Source organism: Condylura cristata, unplaced genomic scaffold, assembly GCF_000260355.1.
Source record: "Condylura cristata isolate star-nosed mole 26May11 unplaced genomic scaffold, ConCri1.0 scaffold00001, whole genome shotgun sequence".
NCBI classification, from domain to species: Eukaryota; Metazoa; Chordata; class Mammalia; order Eulipotyphla; family Talpidae; genus Condylura; species Condylura cristata.
The window spans coordinates 11,533,893-11,557,500 of record NW_004567102.1 but is presented as its reverse complement, the minus strand read 5'-3'; the positions used below and the strand labels follow the sequence as shown (position 1 = coordinate 11,557,500).

General features: G+C 32.3%; 2 protein-coding genes across 3 annotated transcripts in view; one reads left to right on the top strand and one right to left on the bottom strand.

Moving 5' to 3' along the window:
- The window catches only part of SUPT3H (suppressor of Ty 3 homolog (S. cerevisiae)), a 382,176-nt gene that overhangs the window by 6,133 nt on the left and 352,435 nt on the right, over window positions 1-23,608 (top strand). For both annotated transcript variants that reach the window (XM_012723795.1, XM_012723808.1), the window contains exon 2: window positions 5,479-5,579. In XM_012723795.1, the coding sequence (XP_012579249.1) occupies window positions 5,479-5,579 (101 nt within the window). The remainder of the gene's footprint in view (window positions 1-5,478; window positions 5,580-23,608) is intronic.
- Window positions 1-23,608, bottom strand: part of LOC105853519 (runt-related transcription factor 2-like) — a 41,790-nt gene that overhangs the window by 1,693 nt on the left and 16,489 nt on the right. The window lies entirely within an intron of this gene.

Here is a 23,608-nt window from a genome sequence, read left to right as displayed (position 1 = left end):
TCATCTCCCTGCAGTGGTGACTGGTAATAACTTGATAGAGCTGAGACTTTAATCCTTGCTCTATCAGGGAGGCCCCAGATCTGTTGTACTTTAAAGTGTTAAAAAAGCAGATATCTTTTGCAAATGAGAAAAACAAAAGCATTAAAATGGGAGAATATTAGGGACTTTTTATATGAAAACAAATGGAATAGAAATCTACATTAGTATTAGACTAAAGAAAAATGTAATAATAGAACTTAATATTTCTTTGAGTTGTTTGTTACAGGGCTCCTCTGGGTTAAAAAAGTTGTTTATGTTCACAAGTAGGATATACATGTCTGTAATGAATTTCCATAATCATCCAGATGTTTTATTATTTTTTCAAATCAGAATTATTTTTTGAGTGCCTACTTACATGGCAGCAACTATCTTTTTTTTTCCTTTTAACATCCCTCTGAGATAGACATAAATTATTCTTGACAGATGGAGAAACTGAGTTTGAGAAGTCAATCTTTATTACCAGTTTCTATATCAACTAACCTTCTTAACAAAAACTCTATGACCATGGTATTTTTTATTGTATTTAATATATGACCATGAATAAGTCATATTTATTTTTTTCTGCCTTACAACTTATGTCACAGAACTGCTATAATTTTTTTTTTTGCTTGAATGTCTAAATCATGTCTCAGATATGGCTTAAATTTAGCTCTTTCTTCTTTCCAAACCTAACCCATCTCAATAAATAGTACCATCATTCGTTGTCTAGACACAGGAGGATATTTCTTTAGATTTTTTTTTGTTACTTATGATTTTCAAAGTACATTCGCTTTTGTACTTAATAGTTGTCTAGTGTGTTAATTTGTTATATATTTTTGAACTGCAGTTAAACATGATGTATTTTCAGATTGTAATAAATTTTAAATCTCAGTGCAAGTTGCCCATAATTATTGACTGGGTCTGATGCTCCTCCTCCAGTATCATAATACTTTGTGCATTGTCTTTAAACTCTTAATTTTAGTATGCTACAAACTACTAAAAGGCAAAAATGTGTCTTGTCTTTATAATCATCTTTATACCACTGGTCATTTATTCATCTAACATTTAGTATATAGCCTTGTCAACCTAATTTATAGATGCCAAAACTACAGATAAAGCAGTTTGCAGTTTGAAGATGAAGAAATAGTCACTTTACTTGACATTAGTGTGAGAAATGTTGTGAAAGATGCAGCTTATTTCATTTTCTGGACTCATGTAAGTAAAGTTTATAATTGTGAAAATGGTAGCTTCAGAAAAGTTGCTAATTGATCTAGATACAGATCCAAATTACGTATGAGCTATTTTTTGATTATTTATGTTTTTTTTAGGTGATTTATATCTTCAAAGTCTACTTGAGATAGTGCATATATAAATATATTGGAATTAATGTGTTTTTTCAAGATTTTGCATGTTTTATTTTTTTTGCGTGTTCAGTGATTAATCAGTAGAATTATATTTCGCAGCAAGAGAAATTTAGATCATACTGTAACTAGAATGTAGTGTAACCATAATTGCTTCCTGCCTTTGGAGTTTATGAAAATGAAATGTTCTGATTATGACAGCTTTATATTATGTGGGATGTTCAGGTTATGAATGATTAGAATTGAGACTAGATGCCCAGAATCAGTATATAGATAGACCTGCTGTATTAATTTTCCTTATCAATGATACAGTAGAAGAAATGATAGGTAGTTCCAACTGTCTTTTAATAAGTAGAGGTACCAATGGATTTCACAGTACAGAGTTCATGTTTGAAGGTGCTATGCATAAAGCTTTTAACTTGTTGAGCTCTTTTAAATAAATGTTTCATGATATTTCTTCTTGGTCATTTAGTTACCAAAATTATGAGCTCTGTATAGAAACCTAGTAATATATTCACTACATTTTTATTTAATTCATATTTGTGATGTATAACTTTACAGTTAAAACTTTTTGTTGTCTTTTCTGAGGAAAGGGGTGCATTCTTAAATTCCATTGTTTTAAAGGAAAAGATGTTAAATTTTCTTCTCTGGAACAGGATTTTACAGGTGTGACATAGTATTGGCTATTGCCTTAATGATTTGGTTTAAATAGTATTAATCAGAAGTGAACTTACTCATTGGGTTCACATTTAAACTGTGGCATGTTGAAATAATCTAGGTCTCCATCTGCACATCTGAATTCATTTTGTAAAATATGGCAAACAGCTGCATTTCAATTGAAAGCTAAAACAACTGTAGGACATTAACCCATTGAGAAGATTACAGTAGGTTTTCAGTTCCATGTTAACTGTATTTATTAGAGAAAATTGACTTGAGTGCTTCTGCTTTTAACTGACTTTTAAAAAAAATGTCTGGGAGAAAGGAAATAAAGCACTGGAATGATCAGACTTTGATGTATAAGAAGTTAATGTCTAAAGAAGTTAATTAGCTAAATCATCAAGTAAATTTTGGTACAGGAAATAATTAAAGATCCTAATGAACTGTCGGCTCATCAAGTCAAGAAAAATGTTACTCACCTGTTTGATTTAAAAATTAAATAACCTGGCTGTGAAAGGATGCTAGTAGTTATAATAAAGTAGAATTCAGACTTTTACCTCTTTTCAGTAAATACTCTTGATGTGAAACATTTGCAATAGGGGACAGTCAAAGAAAGCTGGGGTTGTACTATGAATTTACTTTCTGAAATGTCTTTTCTTCAGAGTGCTTTAAAGTGGGGTGATTGCATTTGCAAAATGAAAAAGGGGGCTGATTACTCTAGCAGTGTCTTAGGATACTGGCTACCTGATAATCACAGAGTGGCATTTCTTCAAATTTGAAGTGAGGCTACTGAAATCATGAGGTTGGGGTTAATGCATAATCTTTGAGTTTAGCATTTTCTTCAGGATATCCTATCACTGTTGGTTTTCTATAGGGATAATAGGGAAACATTTTTCTAAGGTTCTTGAGAAATCCAAGCTCCTGTATTATTATATTCTGGTTCTTTGAAACAGTACAAGTTTTTAGTTTCATGTCTATTTTCCCCATCTTTGACTGATGACATGATTTTTTTTTATATATCTGAGTTTCATAGATAATAGTTCTTTTCCAGTTTATAGGGGGAAAAAAAGGACATATTAGGCTTACAAAAAGTGATAGTCTTTCAGAGCATTAGTTACCTGCGTGTTTTAGAATTTTGTTTTTCAAGCTCATTTTTGGTGAAACAGTTTTCCATCTTTTTTGTCTATTGGCTTTGCTGTATTCCTAGGGTTCAGCCCTCAGATTGGACAGGGTTTATCTGCTACAGAGGGTTATTGAGATTTTCTAGCTCTAGCTCAAACTCTACCCCTCCCCCATTTTTATTGTGCTGCTTGTTATCTTTGTCTTGTTTTCTTCTCAAAAGTTTCACTATATGAACTATCTCAGGAAGTAATTTATAGTTTTTTTGTTTTTTTTAGCCTTTCCTGTGATCTAGCTCTTCATTTCAAACCTAGGTGAATGACCTTGATTCAGGTTTCTTTTGTAATTGTAGCCTCCATTACCCACAGGAGTAGTCAGATTAGAGAGATGTTTAAGGAGAATAATTTGGCAGCAATGTGGAGAGTAAATTGAGATGGAAAGAGAGGAGCTCTAAGTAGAGCTCACAAAGGGCCATGGCAGTAGAAAATGATGGGAAAAATATTACATCAACAATGCAGCATTTATTTGACTTCTTATAAATTACAGGGCAAGATAAAGGAGTCAGAAATAATGAGATGTTGAATTAGGGTCACTAGTGACAAGAGTGATGCCAATGGTGAAATAAAACTTGTAAGGAAACTACTTAATATTTGTTGAATTTTATTGAGGCCTTCTAGTGAAAATATTCATGTTTCTTAAGGTTTTTTGATTGTGAAAAAAAGGGTAATCTAAATTTGTCATAAATTTTTTTAAAGATGATCATTAAAGAAAGAACTTTTAAGGCTTCTGTTTATAATGACAGCTATCATTATGTGTCTACTTTGTGCTTAGATGATTTCATGCTTTGCATGTATAATTAGTTCATTAAATTCTCACAATAGCCCTAAGAAGGTAGAAATATTTCCATTTTACAGGTGAGGAAACTGAAGCTCAAAGAAGTTAAGTAATTTTCTAGAAAAGTAATAGAGTTGGATTTAAACTTAGGAAGTCTGACAATTAGCTTAGTATGCTTAACAAGTTCTCAGTATTGCTGTAATTTATTATATTCTAAATGTGTGAATTCCTCTCTAGACTGCACAGAGTATTTCTATTTCAAAATAAACTATAGTTTTACAAAGTTTACATAAACACAAAATAATAACTAATATTTATTGAACTCCTGCTGTATAGTGGTTGAAACTTTTATCTACTTTCCTTTTTTAATGTTATTTTCACTGATTCTTGCTTATGGGACTGCCATATGCGTTAAATAGTATGGCATTGGCATCTTGTTTTTTAGTTATGCTTAATAAGCTTGATTGGGGAAACATTAAATCAGTAAGTTACTTACCCATAAGATCGTAGAAAATCACTGTTTCTGATCTACAGATTGATTTTCTCTTATTTGTATTTTATACTTTGAATCAAATGGAAATTTAATTATGCTGTAGTTTTCTAACTTTATATGTGGGATTCTGTCTTAAAAATGATAACCCTGGCCCTCCCCGGTGGTGCAGCGGTTAAAGCACAGCACTGAGAATCTAAAGCTACTTCCGCATGAGTTCGATTCCCGCCTGCCCCAGAGGTGACCACATGGCGCGGCAGACCTCTCCTGACCCGCCCGCTGCTCCCCTCAGCAGTGTACTTCCTCGATCTGCCTGTTCTGCACCCCGCTGTGTCTCTGGTGAAGCCTCTCACCCTCCGCATCTCTGGCCTGTACCCCAGCTCTGTATGAATAAATAAATAAATCTTTTTTTTTTAAAAAAAGATTTATTTATTTATTTATTTGTGCATACAGAACTGGGGTACAGGCCAGAGGCTCAGGGGCAGTGAGAGATTCTCAGTGCTGTGCTTTAACCTGCTGTGCCACCAGGGAGGGCCAAGAATAAGTAAATAAATCTTTAAAAAAAAATGATAACCCACTTGAGAAGCATCAGACTTGTTCTGGTGTTCTACATGGACGTAAGGGCTGGGGGAGGCATTTGCTCCCAAGGACCATTTGGCTTTCCTCACATTATTGCCAGTGAACCTTAGGATTCTCGGAACACATTCTAAAAAGCCCTGTGCTCTATAAAAATACACTGTGATTCTCTTATTATTAAAACGTACTGAAATGTTTATCTGAGTACTTTTTTGATGCTGTGCTTGACTAAGCAGATTTTTCATTTTTATTGTTTCACTTAATGAAAAACATTAGGTATGAATAAATCAAATTTACATAAAATAAATCAGAAATTTAAAAATTTTCTGTACTTTCTTGAACTAATTTATAATCGCTTCTCTTTCCATGCGTTTAATTATAGTTAAATACATTTTGTAAACTTTATTTCACTTTTTTATTTAGATGAATAATACTGCAGCAAGCCCAATGTCTACTGCTACTTCAAGTAGTGGAAGAACTACAGGGAAGTCTGTAAGCTTTGCAGCAGAATTACAGAGTATGATGTAAGTATGTCTCTGCATCTTCCTTACTACTGAATTTACTTATGTTGATAAAGACAGTAGGAATAACAAATTATAAGACTTAGAAATTTGGGCTAGTCAAGTAAAAATGAAATAGTTGATAACATTTTCAATAGCCATCTGCAGAAGAGGCAAAATGTGTTACATATATTGGTATATTTAAAAAAGTAAGATTTGATTCATCTTTGTGTGAATGACATAATGAATCATCTTGTAAACATTTTTGGTTCAATTATCTGCTGAAATCTGTGATGAATTATTACTATTTTAGTTTTAGATTTAGAAAATTTTGAGGTTTCCTGTATTCTTGGATAATGGAAATGTTTTCACAGAGTTTACTTCTCAAATGTCATAATGCTTCTGAGTCTACTTTAGTTCTTATAATATTTGAAATTACTGTATTTCCGAGTGTTGAGAAAATTTTAGGACATTTAAAGAACTGTCAATTTTTTTTAGAAATTGTGTACTCATTAAGATTTGCTTTTCTGCGACTCTTCAACTTGATTTTATTGTCTCTTGTTTGAATGAGATTTCAATTTGAAATCTTTGTTATGTATGTCTAATGGTATGTACACATTTTCCTTTATTATTAGTTCACCAGGTAAATATTTGCATAAGGGGGATAATACATAGGGACATCTTTTCCTATGGTCTCTTATTCATGTCTTATTAGGTAGTTTTAGAATAATGTTTCTGTTGGAAGCTTATGTGTCCTCTTATGGCTGTATATAGATGTCATAGTGGATTAATCCCAGTTTGTGGTGATTTTAGTTCAAAAGAAAAATGAGTATATACTTAACACTTTAATCAACATTGAAAACATTTTGGTCATAGCTTCTCAAACATTTTGGTTTCAGAATCCCTTTACATATAATTACTGAAGATAAAACAGTGTTTATATAGATTATATCTACTAGCATTTAATACTTCAGTGTAAAATAAAATTCTTAATTCATTTAATCACTTGTATTCATTATATGCTAGCTTAATGTAAATCCCATGAAACAATTACATTTTAAAACCAAAAACTGGTAACATGTTTTGTTAGATATATGAATAAATATATGAATTTAAGAAAAGGAGATGTGTGAAAATATTATAAAGGGTTTGAGCTTATGTATACTTTTGTATGTTAAGTTTTATCATTACTTGTCAGTGGTTTTGTTAAGAATATTTTATATTCTAGTTATGTTAAAATGAATTAAGTGTGCTGTAGGTTTATAAGGTGAGGATGTTTGTTTTACTGTTGAGCCCATTAACTAATTTACTTTTGTACATTAAAAATTTTTTCTTCTCAAAATTTTGACTCATAAAATTATATAGTGAATAATACAACCAACCGTGGGCATCCACTATCTATCTTTAATAGTAAATGTGATCTGCCAGTCTTATTTAACCTTTCTTCCTACTCCTTTTTAAAAGAGGAAATAATTTAAAGAAATCCCAGACATGACATTTCAGTATTGTGTGTTTAAACAATATTATTAAAAGGTAAAACAACATGTTCCTTAGCAGAGATCAGCTGATGACAGCCATGGGGCCCATGGACTGGCTCCTGTTTTTGAAAGTGAGATTTTATTGGGCCACTGCCATACTTATTCATTTGTTACTGTCGTTGCTTTCATGTTAGACAACAGAGTTGAGTGTGACAGAGATCACATAATTAATAAAGCTGAAAATACTATATGGAAGTACAAAAATACTTGTTTTCATGTTGTAGTAAAGGATGACCACTGATCAATGGAAATAATAGCTCTAAAGAGGAAAGTGGTATTTTGTCTTTTGTGCAAAGGAGTGGATCTTACATTGCATTCTGTGGGTAGTAGGACACTTAAGTAAACAAGAAAAAAAGTTAAATTCAGCACTTTGTATAAAATACTTTTGCAAACATCTTCCCAATTGATGTGCTTAAGTTGGATAGAAAATGCAGAAGTTATTGTTGGCTCCAACTTTGGAATAAAGGTATATCTTACTTTTCCTCCAAACCTCATGCAGATGCCATTCCTAACAGTTATTTAATGTAGTCTGAAGTTATTTTTTCCTCTTATGTATTGCTTCATAGAATAGTTGTTCCACAGAAAAAAGGGTCATAATTGGAGGAATCCTTTTAAATTTGTCAATATTTCCTGTTGTTATGTAAGGTTTTGGGCTTTTGGTTAGAGAAAAATTATTTCAATATATTTTGATCCTTGCTTATGTCATTTCAGGTAAGAAAGTGCAGACTTGAGTTACTGTGTTTTATTTTGTGTTGTGGGAATTTTGTTCTGTGAGTCCCTACCATACATCTGTGTGGTGTAAGGTTTCACAGTTCTAAACTGTTTATATTGCCACTTTTCAATCCTCTAGTGCAACTGTCTTTCAGACCAATTGCCATTAAGGAGTTTTTTCTCTTGGTTCCCTGCCCTCTAAATAAGTGACATCATTGTAGTATTTCCAGGAAATGGTTTTACTAAAAGGTATCTAGTTGTTAAGCACATGAACTTACCATTCTGTTAATTAAATATAGAACTGTCAGTCAGTCTGTCCTACTAGAACCTTGATAGAAGCTGTATTTCAAGTTTGGTTGGTAAATACTACCAGTGAAGTATTCTTTTTTTTTTAAGGATTAATTTATTATACATACAGAACTGGGGTACAGGCCAGAGGTGCAGGGACGGTGAGAAGATTCACCAGAGACAAAGTGGGGAGCAGAACAGAAATACACTGTTGAGGGGAGTAGCGGGCGAGTTAGGAGAGGTCTGCTGTGCTATGCGGATCATATCCTGGCGGGGATCAAACTTGTGCTGGAGTGGCTCTAGCTTCTTAGTACTGTGCTTTAACCTGCTGCACCACCAAGGAGGGCCCTACCAGTGAAGTATTCTTTAGGCAGTGACTCTATAAATTTTAAATTAAAAAATTAGCAGGTGAAAAATTGCTGTTGGTTTTGGTAGGACAGCAGCTTTCCTTTACTTAGTGCACTGAACTGAGCACACCAGCTATATATATGATCCTCTTCACAGCACATCACTGAATGAATTGTACTGGAAGGGTCCAGAGATTTTTCATTTTTACTGAGTTTAAGTAGCCTGTAAACAAGAAAGCAAATATTTTCAACTTACTTGCAGATATTTTAACAAACTTCTTGAGTTTCAGTTTAAGTTACTTTGAATCTTCATTGACTTTTCTTTTTCTTATTTGTATATTTTTGTCCCTTGCTATACTGTACTTTTTCAGATTTTTAGGTGATGAGGCCAGGTATCTTTAGTTGGTAACATTTAGTAAGTCTCAAGTCACCAAATTCTTTTTTTTCCCTAATTTTATTTTTTAAAAGTTCTTTTTTAAGATTTATTTATGCATACAGAACTGGGGTACAGCCAGAGGTGCAGGGGCGGCAGAGGATTCACCAGTGACAGCGTAGGCAGATCGATGAAGTACACTGCTGAGGGAGCAGCAGGCTAGATAGGAGAGGTCTGCTGCCACTATGTGGGTCACCTCCAGGGCTTGGGGATCGAACTCACTGCAGCTACTAGCTTGCAGTGCTGTATCCTAACCCATTGCGCCACCAGGGAGGGCATCAAGTGACCAAATTCTAAAAGCAATTTTGTTTACATATTACTTACATTTTGTAAGAACTCTTCCAAATGAGAACTTTTTTGTTAAAGACCACAGATTGAGGACTTTTATTTAAAATCAGTTTTCTGATAAGGTAAAATTTGTTCTTTTACTCATATAGTTCTGCAAGTTTTGCATTTTTTAAAGTGTTTATTGAATCCTAGCATTACTTAAATGCCTTTGAGATAATCTAGCAATAGAGAAGGGTTGTGGAGACCAGTAATTGTCATGTAATAGGATATGAAAAATTGCATACTGTTGTACAAAAGGAAAGATTGATGAACTGAGGGTAAATTTCCTAACTTTGGGTATGTTCTTCTCACTACCTCTTGGTATGTCCATTAAGTATTTATGAGCACCTCAAAACTGTTATATGTAAATCGGAATTAGTTATTTTCTCAGTTAAGATTTGCTTTGCCGCTTAGAAATTTTTGGGATAAAAAAATTTATTCCACTTATTCTTTGCTGCACTATACTAGAATATAAACATATAGGTGCAATGGTATCATTTGGCTCTTATTATAATGAGGTTATAGATTGTGATAGAATATGTTTCTGGCTTATCCTTAAACTTTGAAGAAATGTAATATGCAAATACATGCATTTTTGCAAATACATTTTAACACATAATTGTAAAACTAATATATATATTGAGTTTCCCTAGTACATTTAAATTATTTAGAAAACTGCAAGTAAAAGAATTCTTAGAGGTTAAATATTACAATTTCAGTGATGCTTTAATAATGACAATTATAGTAGTCAATGCTTGTATAGAGCATATTGTGTGCCAGGCACTCCTCTGAATACTTCTTTATTCCATTTCATTTAATCCTCACAAACTCTTAAGAGTTAGATACTGTTACTCCACTTTCATAGATGAGAAAATTGAGACACTAGCTAGTAACTTACCCCAGATGCCCTTATTGTAACGGCAAGACCCGGATTTAAACCAGTAAATCTGACTCCAGAGTTCATGCTCTTGACAGTTATGCTAAACGACATTTCTTTCAATAAAACTTTTATTGTAACTTATAAAATTTAGTTTACAAATGACCTATTAGTTTATGTGTGACTAGTGTGTTGTAATTAATGATGTGAAAGCTAAATAATTGTCCAGTTCATTATTTATTAGTAATGAAGTTTAATTTTTATAGAGAATATTAGATTAAGTTTTTATTTTCATATTATCATTGCATTTATTTTGGTTTCTTATACTAACCACCAGATCTTTTTAATATAGTAACCAAGAGGAAATAAAGTTTTTCATCAATTATATACATATAAACTCACTAATGTTAGTTCATAAATGTGATATTTCATAATTTTGGTTATAAACATGGCCACGTCATTACTGTTGAATATTTGAATATTCATTTTGATTTTATATTTATCACAATTCAATAACATTTTAACTCCTGATATTTAAGTAACACTAAAATATTTGCACAAACACTAAAATACTTTTTTTGAATCCATCTATTTGAAATATTTGAAGATATATACTGCTTTATAAATATAATCATAATGGGGAAGATTTTTACATTAAAAAATTGGTTAAAATCTTTTCTCAAAGTGAGAATACATGTGAGAGGTGATAGAGAACATAAAGTGCTGTATAACTGGAAGTTTGTTACATCTCTTGTCCTTTCAAAAAAGAAATAAGGAAAGATTTAAATTGTTAGATCCAAATGAGTTAAGTGTCTATATTGAAAAATATATTTTTGAATTGGCACTGATCATTTCTTCCATGGAAAGAAATTAACTTGACCTTTCATTTTGGGAAAGTTCATAATTGCCAGGGGAAAAACATTTTACTGACTCTGGAAGTAAATGTTTGAGATGGAGCTATTTGAGAATTCTGTGATGATTTTCAGTCATTTGCGGGGAGGGAAGCATAGGTAAAAATGCACAGATTTTGCATTCTGAATTGTAAGGTATTGGCAAATGCTCATACTGGAGAATAGAAATACCTGTTTGGCACTAAATTGATGGCAAAAACAGGAACTAACTGATGAGCAGTATTTATTGTCTTACCTTTTGTGTGAATATTCATATATTCCATTTTGATTCTGAGTGCTTCTCTTTACCCTATTAGGCATGCTGTGTAGCATGTGACTTATATATAGTCTTAGCTTTTTAAAATCTGAAAACTTCCAAATTTTGAAATACAACTTTTAAATAAAAAGTTGTGGATTGTGTCTACCTCAAAGGATTTATATGTTAAATGTTAAATGAGCTATTGAAATAAAACACATAGTATTCCTGGCACACAATAGATACTGCCCTGTCATTGACTTTAAAAAAAAATATCATCAACATATTAATAGTTAAGACTATATGTGGTGCTGTGGTGGAAGAGCTACAGTGACTAATGCTATGGGGAAAGAGATCTCCCTTTATGGGAAGGAATCATTCTCCCTTTATTATTATGCTTGTGTGTCCTGTCAAGTTTTTAACACCTATTTTCATGTAGCTAGTTTTGTAAAATTTCTAGTAGCTATCAAATTATCTCTGTGTTGAATAATATTTTGTCAATTCATTGTTTTTATTTTTAATGTGCGATTGGAAGGCTTTTAAGGTTTAAATGTGTCAGGTTCAAAATTGGCAATGGCTTCTTCAACATTGCAAATATATCAGAAAGTGATTAGCAATTTTGGATAGGAAGTTAAAATTTGATATCTATGATTATGTGTTTGTTCCCTCCTTACAATTACATATACTGATATAGAATGTAAACTACTCCTAAAATTAAAAGGGTGTAATTTTAGGACAGGTCAAAAAATTTTTATTCTGTGCATTTTCACTGTTGAGTTTAAGGGATCCATGAGTATTTTTAAGTTTGCGGAAGTAATGTTCTGATTCTCTTTAGATGAAAGGCAGAGAAGTAGTTTTACATTATATACAAAGGGAATTGGCTTATTTTGTGCTGTATTTTAATATAACACGTATATTAATATGTATATATTTTTATAAAATGCTGATATAAGTCAAAAATATATATTGGTATGATTATGCTACCTTTTGTAAATGGTTCTTTTTGACCTCTCTGCATAAACACTTTGTAATCTTAAGTAGAACACCATATTGTCTTTTAAAAAGTACTAGGATCATTAGTTTTGTAAACTGCTGCTTTTTTCCTAGGACTTAATAGAATTCACAAAACCAGTTTTCTAGGAAAAAATAATGAAAACTAATCCTTAATCTGTCATCTTTCACTGGTTGCTTTTCCTCCTTGAAATTTCTGTTTTACTAGAACCATGCTGTGAACATTTCATGGCTGGTAGAATGTGACTAGTCTTTTTAGGGCTTACTCTCTATTCCAGCATTACATTGGTTGATAATATATGTTTAATAAGTATAACAATATGCTAGTAATATGTTTATTCAAGTATGGGTTAAATTAGATATTTTTGGGCAACCTAGCAGTAGATTCTTATTCATACAATAGAAATGCCATAATTTTTCTGTGGAATTACATCCACACAGTCCAACTTGGACTACAACCTATTTCTAAGTCACATACTTACTGTATATTTTTTAAACAATATATTAGTTTATTTTTACATCATTATGTGCATTTTTCCATCTCAGCTGTAATCCCCGTGGGCTTCCCATCACCATATCACCCCTGTGCCATCACCATAGTCCAGTGCATTTCCCTCCCTGACTGTATTTTTTTATTTTGCTTCTTCTAACCTAGATTTGACTTTAATAATATCTTTTATATATCTCTAATCCTTTAGAAGGATATCAACAAATAGTATTCTTTTGATATATAGTAAAATGTTACTCCTTTGGGATTTGTAATAAAATATACATTATTTTAAAGGAAAAATTAATATAGAAAACAATAATGCTACACATAAGTGAGTGATTAAAGTCTCATGATATAGTGGAAAGGATTGTAGATTCAGTGACAAGATGTAGGTTCACTTCTGTATAGGTGGATTTTATGTTAAGACAAAATAACTCTTTCCTCCCCAGTCCTCCCTCTTCAAAAACATGGAAATGTTACATGTAAGAGAATTGCCACATCAATATTTTATTTAAAGGGAATTTGTCTTTTATATATTCTTTTTTTTTTAAGATTTATTTATTCATACAGAACTGGGGTACAGGCCAGAGGTGCAGGGGCGGTGAGAGGCTTCATCAAAGACAGAGAGAGGAGCAGAACAGGCATATTGATGAGGTACACTGCTGAGGGGAGCAGCGGGTGGGTCAGGAGAGGTCTTGCCACGCCATGTGGGTCACCTCCAGGGCGGGGTATAGAACTTGCACTGAAGCGGCTGCCGCCAGCTTGCAATGCTGTGTCCCAACCTGTTGCGCCACCAGGGGTACCCTGTCTTTTATATATTCTTAAAGAGCCAATTTGTATTGGGTTATCGTAAAAATCAGGACATGGTATGCATGTGCAGAAGAACTGGGGTGTAGACCAGAGGTGTTAGGAATGAGAGGATTCAGCAGAGACAGAACAGGGATCAAAGCAGGTGGATGCACTAAACAGTGCTAAGGGGAACAGCTGGAGAGAAAAGAGAGGTTTGCTGTGCCATAGGTGGCTTAGCACCCTGACTGGGGATCAAATGCAGGCCCCAGAATGGTAGTGCTGAGACTCAATCCCTAGGTCACCAGGGAGGCCCGTCATGACACATTTCAAAGGAAAAATATGTCATGACTTCCCTATAAGTCAATATTATATTTTGAAAAGAAAAATAATCAGAAAATACAGAAAGATCATGAAGAATACCTTAATTTCACTGAGTTAAAGCACTATTACTGCTTTGGTATTTATGTTTCCAGTTCATATAAAAATTGAAAAATAAATTAAAAAATAAAAATTAAGTTGCAATTGCTGTTGTATAGCCTGGGTTATATAGTATATAATATAGACCCTTCCCATATTGATAAATGTACATTATAGCTGCAGTTAGTTTGTTCCATATGTCTTGCATCAGTCTTGTTAAATATAGTAGGTTGTAATTATCCAGTATTTAAATGCATTGTAATGACCTTTCTTTCAATAACTTTCTTTCAATTCCTCTTCCATAGCCCTATCTTTGTTATGACTATCACCTTTCTTTCATTAGCACTAATTACTTTAAGGTATTTGATGACGTTTTCATCAGACTGAGTTATAGTCCCACAGTAGACTATGTATACCAAAATGCCTTGCAAACATTGAGTAATGTAACATTAATCTTTACATATATGGAAATTTATATGTAAATTTTATATATATTTTAAACATTTATCTTATTATGAAAGAATTATTCCAGTTTAGTTTTTTAATTACTAATACATTTACACATTTAAGGCTTGTTGCAGAAAAAGTTCTGTCCCTTGCCTATTTTTTGTAAACATTATTTTCAGTGTATTCTGCTTTATCCATATAGAAATATGTGTGAATATATTTTCTTATTTTTCCTTTTTACTTATGGAGTTCCATACTGGAAACATTTGTTTGCAAATGCACTAGATGGCTCATGGCACCTAACAGAGGCTTGTGTATATATGTAGTATTTCTAATCTTTCTAGTGTTTTGTGAGTTACTGTTTGAAGAACTCTGTAGCCTAAGTATATAGAGGGGAGTCCTTTATTATTCAGAGAAACAGGCAGTGTCTAAGTGAGTTAAGTCATCCAAGATATAATAAAGACCTTTACACAGAAACGCAGAGTAGAAAATAAAAGCTGTTATCCCTGATTAAGAGCTGTTATATTTTGGGATGTGTGTGACTTAACTTTTTTAAGGTCTTAGTAATTTTTAAATATTATTGGGCATTTTTAATATCCTGCCTCTCTTGCTCCCACAACATACTGTGAGCAATGTTCTGTGTTACTGTATTTCATTATTTGTGTATCTATCCAATAATTTAGCCATTTGGGTAGTTCTAATTTTTTTCACTATTATAAAAATGACAATGAAACCTTGATATTTATGATTTACAGTATACTAGTGGAAGAATTTTTGGGTTTAAAACTTTTTTGGCTAATAGAGTTATTTATATCCCCCTCAGCATTTAAGAGCTCTCCCTTCATCTTTTTTTCCCCCAATATTTAACAAAGAAAACGTGGTGCTGTTTTAGTTTTTCTTTGATTACTGAGTTTGAATATATTTAGCCATTTATATTTCATTTGTGTATGTCCATATTCTGAGGAAATTTTGCTGAATACTGGTTTTCTTTTGTTTATTAAATGCTTTTAATATATTAAAGACACCGAGCTTTGTGATCGTATTTGGCAGTCTCCATACCTTACTCCCCCATCTTTTGGTTTTTACTATTGATTGTGATGCTTTTATTTTACATTTTTTAAATTCTGTTGTATATAAATCAACTACGTCAGTCTTTTCATCTTAGATGTGATAGAAAGTCCTGTGTTAAATTTTTTTTAATACCATCATGTACTATCTTACATTTTAGACTTTTCTGCAGTTTAATACTTAATCCATTATTTTGTTGTATGGTATCAGGAGAGTTCTAAGTTAAAATATTTTTACTTCAAATTCATTTGACAGTGGCCTCACCACCACAAATTATATAAACCTTCCTTGTCTCTCAGAATTGAAATGCTACCTTTATCAGATAATTATTATTTGTGAGTTTTCTTCTTTGCTCCACTGAATCGTCTTTTCCTTTGCCAGTACTACATTACTTTAGTTATTATAGCTTCTTAATGTGTTTTAATATTTGGTACTATCGTCCATGGTCATCTACATAACTTTTCTTTTAAAAATATTTCTACCTCTTTTTCTATTTTTATTCTTCCAGATGAATTTTCAAGAATCATTTAATCAAGTTCCAAAACAAATTTTAAGTGCAAAATTAAAGTTTCATTTTTCTTTTAGTTTTTTATGCTTTTTGCTGTATGCTCAGATTTCAGACACTGGACTGTGCAGTTCATTTTACTTTTAAAGTTGATTAATGAAATAATTTTACATTTAGATAGTTTATTTGAAACAACACAGGCTAGAAACTAATGAGTGAGTTGGTTAACTAATGTATGATTAGAGACTGAAGAACTTCTCAGTTTTCCTTAATGTTTGTTTTTCTTCCTTGAATGTAGAATTGTGTTATGCCTGCAGTATGTAAAATCAGCCAAAAATCTCTTCAGTTTTAAATCATGCAGCTATTGTCTTAATTTTGAATGGTGACCATGATTGGCAATAAAAATCAGTTTAATTTTTTTATGGATGTATAAAATTGTTGGAATTATATACAAGGGCTATATATATATGTGTGTGTGTGTTAGAGAATAAATTATTTCATATATTCATTTTATAAATATGTAAAGCTAATTTAAGGGATAAAATTTAAGGGATAAAATGATTATTTTGATCATTTTAGTGAAAATATTTCTATAGTAGATTATACACATTTTGGCCTAGAAACAGGATGGTAGGTAAAACTTAGTATTTTTATTTTATGTCAATTTTCACTGTAAATATCAGGTGTTGCAGTCCACTTATCCTATTAATAATGCTGCATGGCACTAGAAGACATAAAGTGTATTTTACTTTCATGGTTTTACTTTGCTTTGCTGTTTGAATTGATTTGTAGAGTGTTTACGTTTTCTCTCTTCTTATCAGTTGCTATATTTGTTTCTGTCATTGTTCCATATCTGACAGTTTCACCTACCTTCCTCTTTGAATGGTGCTTGGGGTCAAGAATGAAGTATTTATTAGATTTGCAAATTATGAATTTACAATTCATAAGGTGGGAAAGCTTGTTACACCTTTTCTCTTCTGAGAAAAATCACTTGATATTTGATATACACACTTGATAATTAATTTTGAGAGTTGAGTTTACTTATTCTTGGTTCTGGGTTTTGGCTATTTTTTAATAATTGAAATTGCCTGGTAGCTGAAATTGCCAGGTAGCAAGTAAAAGTTTATTTGTAAGACCTTTATTTAGGATTGAGTCTGTTTTCACAAATAATTTTAAGGATTTTGGTTAGGTTGCTTAGATTAGTACACATTTTTTTTTTTTAAAGATTTATTGTGCATACAGAACTGGGGTACAGGCCAGAGGCTCAGGGGTGGTGAGAGGCTTCACCAGAGAGAGAGTGGGAGCAGAACAGGCAGATGGATGAAGTACACTGAGGAGGAGAGCAGCAGGCGGATCAGGAGAATTCTGCCACACCCTGTGGTCACCTCCGGGGCGGGTGGGAATCGAACTCATGTGGAGATGGCTTTAGATTCTCAGTGCTGTGCTTTAACCCGCTGCGCCACCAGGGAGGGCCCACAACTTTTTTTAAATTAAAAAAAGTCTAAAGTAATATTTCACCTGTGCTTAATTATCATTTACACATTTTTGAAAAATTAGGCAGGACCCTTGGCTGGAATTGGTGAAGATGAGAGATAGGAAAGCTTGAAGAGAGTGGTGAAGGTATATAAGGGCAACAGTGGGGTTAGGAAGAGAAAACTACTACTTGGGAATATGTTTGCCATTATCTGAGTTGTCAAGGAATCATTTGAGCTTAGACAGCATTTGTAGGGGCTCTGACAGCAAGGTTGTATAAGTTTCTGTAGCTGCACTCACCTGCTGGGTGTAGGCCTGGACAATAAAAGATGATTGGATGGATTTAGGAATTTGAAGGAAAGACATAGAAAAAGAATATTAAAGTCTGATGTGCCAGGGGTACTGATGATGGAGCCTAAGCTTCTGGAGTGAGATGGAATAGAAAATATGAGAGAATTGATCAATTTGTAGAAAGATGGAAGAAAGAGAAGAGACTGGATATTTCAGTGAAGCACAAAAATAGAGTGAAAGTAGTAATTAAGAGAGCTGGAGGAATAGACAACGTAAAAGAAAATAAAATGATCAAATTGGATGTCTTATCCTCCAGAGAGATTTTTGGCCTATCCAGTCTTGCTTCTTGCCTTTCTGTATGCTGTAGCATGTGGAAGCATATTTTTATGAAGTTGCTATTTTATTATAGGGATTTTTTTTATTTAGTTATTTTTTAAAATTTATTTTTACATCATTCTTCATTTTGTGCTTTTTACTACCTTGGTCGTAATCCCTGTAGACTAGTTTACTTCTGTTTCCGACTGTAAGTTTTCTGAATACAAGGATTGCTTTAATTTCCCCCTTTAACAGTACCTGTTATACCTGTTAAGTGTCTAAGTGTTGAATTTAGTAAAATGACTAGGAAGTTGTGGTCAGAGAGAGATAGTCTTGTATAGGAAGAATCTTAGGAGAGTTGCTGTGTGAGAGGAAGTTTTAAGTTTTCAAAATTGGCTAGATCAGGAACAGAGCAGTGAGCAACCTATTGTATCTTCATTATCTGTCCAGAATAGAAATCCAAATTGCCATTCAATTTGGTCATCCCTTTCGTTCCCAGCTTTTTAAAGATAGTTTTTATTTTGCATCAGGTGACTATTTTGCCTCCTTATTAACTTTAGAACTGAAGTTTAAACATTTCTTTTATTTTCTTATTGCATTAACTTTTGTTTCTCTTTTATCTCAGCTGCATGCAAAACATTGTTAGATGTTACATTCAGTATTTAGAGTGACTGACTTACTTGAAACCTCTGCTCATTCCGTAGAAAACTGTAGTAGACATGTAGTGTCTGTAGAAGGAAGGATGATGTAGTGGAGTCATACAAATATAAGCAAATACCATGGTTCTCTTTTTTATATTGCTATGAGATCATTTTTAGTTAAAAAATTTAAATAACAGTATTCATCTCCTAGAAGTTGCATGTAGATTATATCAGTTCACATATGTAAATCATTTATGAGCAAGATAGGTAAATATTCAATGCTTATCTCCTTATAAATATCTATATTATTTTAAATAGTTTCATTTTGTAGGATTATTGGTAGAATTGGACCTCAGCACATTTTTATTTTGGTACTACTTAACAACTTCTGTTCAGCAACAAAAAATTCAATTACTTATAGTGTCAGTTACTTACAGACTGAATAGAAAATCTGAGAGTCTTTAGAAATTATTTAGGCTGATCTTATTTAATCATGAAGAAACTGAAGAGCAAAAGAAGTGATTTGTGCTAGGGAGTTTAGTTTTGGGTTTATGACTACATATCTGGTCTTCTGAATATCAGCCCAGTGTACTTTCCTGCTATTAGTGTTAATTTAACTATTTCTCCCTCCTTTTTAAAAATTGCCAGTATGTGCCAAAGTTCTTTGTTTTATAGTTAAGGTAGTGTTATCTTTAGTGTGACTTTAAAGTGATGGTTGTGGTATATGTATGAAGTGTTTATATTAATTGAAAACATAAAAGTTCTTTATGTGCCTTAATTCTATGATCATATTATAAACTTCTGCAGTACAAATTTAGACACTACTGAGATATTTGAGTTTCCTGAGTAGCTGACAAAAAGAGCTATACTTAATTTTTTTTTTTTGTTTCTTATGTTTCATAAGCTTTCTTTTAAAAGCCACTGTAACCTAATTATGACCACATTGCCCATCCAGGTATTAATTGTATAGATTATTCTTTGGTTTGAATTTAGACTTTTCTTCTTATTTCATTTCCCAACATTTCGTCTAAAGCATTGCCTCCCAATATAGCCAGTATGTCAGCTATTTGTCATTAGTCTTTTGAAGTAAGTATTTTGAGCGAGATTGTAAACTGACTGCTTCCTTCATTGAGATAGTGTTTAGTGCTGCAATAGGACAGTGCTAACTCATTATCTTACTGTGGACCTGTAACATACAGTTTTTAGACCATCATCTCTTGGCATACTACATATCATCTAAAAGATTATTGTATCCTAATGCCTTTGCATTCATTCATTTCACAAATGTCTTTTAAGTGCCAACTCTGCTAGATATTTTTTTAGGTTCTGTAGTGATAGCAAAAAATAAAACATACTCAACAACAAATATGCACATCTCATGGAGTTTATATTTTAGCTATATTAGAAGTACCTTATTATTTTTGTTTCTTTTTTTGTAGTAAACTATTTTTGCATTTTGCTGTCTTGAGTGTGTATGTATCTTTATATATGGTGGTCATTTTAAAAAATAATTTTAAAAATTTATATAATCAACTTGAATCAATTAAAATTTTTAGTTGATACTTAATGCACTTTCAAGTTAGCAAACTGTATTATCAACAAATAGCAGTTATTTCCCTTTCAAATTAGAACATTAATAATTATGAGCGAGGATACTGCGCCTTTTAGTCCTGCTTTTAATGGAAGTGCTTTTCACATTCAGTAAGTATGATATTGACTTTGGTTTAAAATAGTTTAATAGGGACCTCCCTGGTGTCACAGTGGGTTTGTTTTTGTTTGTTTGTTTGTTTTAAATTTGTACATACAGTACTGGGGTACAGGCCAGAGGTGCAGGGGTGAGAGGATTCACCAGAGACAGAATGGGGAGCAGAATAGATAGATTTATACTAAAATACACTGCTGAGGGGAGCAGTGGGTGACATAGGAGAGGCCTGCTGTGCCATGTGGGTCACCTCCCTGGCGGGGGATTCAACTCATACTGCAGTGGCTAGAGATAGCTTGATAGTGCTGAGACCTAACCCCTGCCACCAGGGAGGCCCTAGTCATTTATTAAAAATTATAACATGTATACAGAGTTATCGACTGATAAATACAAAGTGAATTGTGTTCAAATGTAACAAGTGTTTTGGGAACACTAATAATTTTTAAAAATAGTTTCATTTTATGATATATTGACTTTAGCATTCATATAGGTAGTGAGAAGTAGGCAGTCACCTTTTTCATGAAGTAAAATGAAAAGCATTCTGTTATAGTCATTTTTAGGAGTCATATTTGGTAAATCTTTTTTTTTTAACCTTGCTCTGATAAAATGAAGTTTTTATAAGAGGTATTTATAATCTAATTTCTGTTCTGGTTTTCTCATCTTTATGGACCATAAATAACTTAAAGAATAAGACCTAAATATTACTGTAGTTTACCATTACTTCAAGAAATGTTGCACTAACAGTATCACTATTTTTTTTTTATGCTGTTACTTCACCCATTTCCTGCAGTTTATTTCCTTTGTGAATACAGAAAAATAAAATCATTTGAACTTCAGTTTTTTATTTAAAAGGATAGTGCTACAGGATTGTTTCCTTTATTTGATTTTTTTTGTCTCTACCTTGCATATATCCTTTGTGTTTATAGATAGGCCCTAAGGATGTCAGGAGAGATAAAATATTTGGATGTAAACCTTGCTGCATTTTGTGTTTACTTACCAATTTTAAAGATGAGATCTAATTTTTATCTAAAAAGTCATATATTTTGCCTTTAATGATATTTGCCTATTCTTTTTGGGTTCATTGTGTCATAATGATTTGTGTTGCAGTATTTCTTTTGTGCACATTAATTAGCAAGAGATGTTAAATTTGGTAGTGGACCTTTACATATATAACTAGAGAAATAAGGAGGCATATCTTAAAATGAAAACCAGAACACCATTCTATAACAATTATGCATAAATCAGTGAAATAAAATTTAAGAAAAGCCTGATAATCATTTATTGAAGTTTAATTTACTATAAGTATAAGCTAAGTTTAGATTATTTGCTAGCTATCTTATTATTCACATGTGAGCTTTTATTAAAATGATGTGAATAAGTAATTCTCGTGTCTTAGCCTTTTTTTTTGGTGGTAAATTTTATTGACAGTGTCTCCAGTTTTGAATGTGTAAAATAATAATTTTCTATTTCATCCATAAAAATTATTTTAAAAGTATTTCTCCTGTTTTCTTATATAAGAAAGTATTATATGGTATTTCTTTACCTGTTATTATTTCCTTTTCTAAGGTTTTTTTTTATATTTTAGAAAACTGTACATTTATTTATCTGTCCACCTACTCCTTAATTCATTTAAGAAATGTTTATTGAATTTGTATTGTATGCTTCACATACAGCTGAATGGATAGCAATGAATGGGGAAGCGAAGAGGTAAGAATTTTTATATAGCTTTCTGTCAGTACTGTTGATGTATGAATTTTTTGTGTTTTATGTATCATTCAATAAAATGTATTTTGTCATTTACAGTTTACAGATGAGGATTTTGGTTTAGGAGATTAAGGAATTTCATAGAGAATATAGTGTATAAGTAGTAGAGCTATGATTTTATTCCGAAATACCTGATTTTACACATTTTGTCTTCCTGCGTAGGAGTTGGCAAGTGTATTTCCTGTCTTCATAGAGTTTGTAGTTTAGTGTACCTTATCTTTGCGTTTTGTGGAAGGAATTGGATGAGTTATCTTCTCAATCCTTGACTTGCAACCAGAGAGGCTTTTTTAAGATCCATTTTATTTATTAGGTTTTTTCATATCATGTCATGTGAAAAATGACTCTTGTAGTCCCAAAAGAAGTTTCAGAGTTATGGTCTAGAAAAATTGTTTAAATTTCCATGTATTTGTAAGTAGTGTAATACACAATCTCATACACAGAAACTGAGATAGATTATGAGATATTAGAAAATGATGGGGATAAAGAATATGAAATTAGTTATATATATATACATTATTATGGGAATGTGGAAAAAATAAGATTTTCAATTTGGGAGATGAAAGCTTATGAAGTAATGTAATTTCTTCATAGAAAGGTAGTGTTGGCACTAAAGAAATTTGGGAAAGGATGATATGAGTAGATGCAGCGAACATTACAAGTAAAGGAAATGTCATGATCAGAGACCTGGAGGTAAGGATAAGGTATCTGCAACAAATAATTTATTTGTCTAGAGAGAAATTTGGTTGTTAATTGTATCAGAAAGGTTTTTGAATGCCAGACTAAGGAGTTCAGTTTTTCCATGGTTAGGAAGAAACCTTTTAAAAAGATATTTGAAAAGATAGTTATGCATTTTGATACTGATTGAAAAGGATTGATTAAAAGCAGCTTGTAAAATGGATTGGCTGTGGGAGGACCTATTATAGTTCAGCTGAGAGGTATAATGGTGGGAATGAAGAATAAAAACTAAGTAACATTTTAAAGTTTTCATTGTCCATTATTGAAGATTGTATAATTAGTGGTCTAGTTACCAGAGCTGATCCCAAATTCCTGTGCTGGTGGAATGGGAAGCTGATGTTTCTTGAAGTGGCAAGTTTCAGAGTTGAATTTTAGCATTTGTATTTTAGCTGATGCCAAAAATATTTGAGGAGTCTATCCTAATTGTATATAATAGACTAGGAAAGAAAAATGCAAAAAAAAAAAACAAGGACATCAAGATGAAACCTAAAAGTAGGAATACAAAGCTAATCTGAGATGTATATAATAAAGTCTTTCTAGTCTTTCTATGGCTTCTGAGATGGAAGATAAGTTTTACTGTTAAACTTCCCAATAAATGGAAAGTGCACAACATAGTATACTATTCAGCCTCAAAATCAACTAGATTCAGAGTCCATGATATAGTTTAACTTTTTGTGGTGATAATGCCTGAGAGAATTTTCTCTCATGGAAGAAGCCTGAGTTTTAGAATTCATGAAC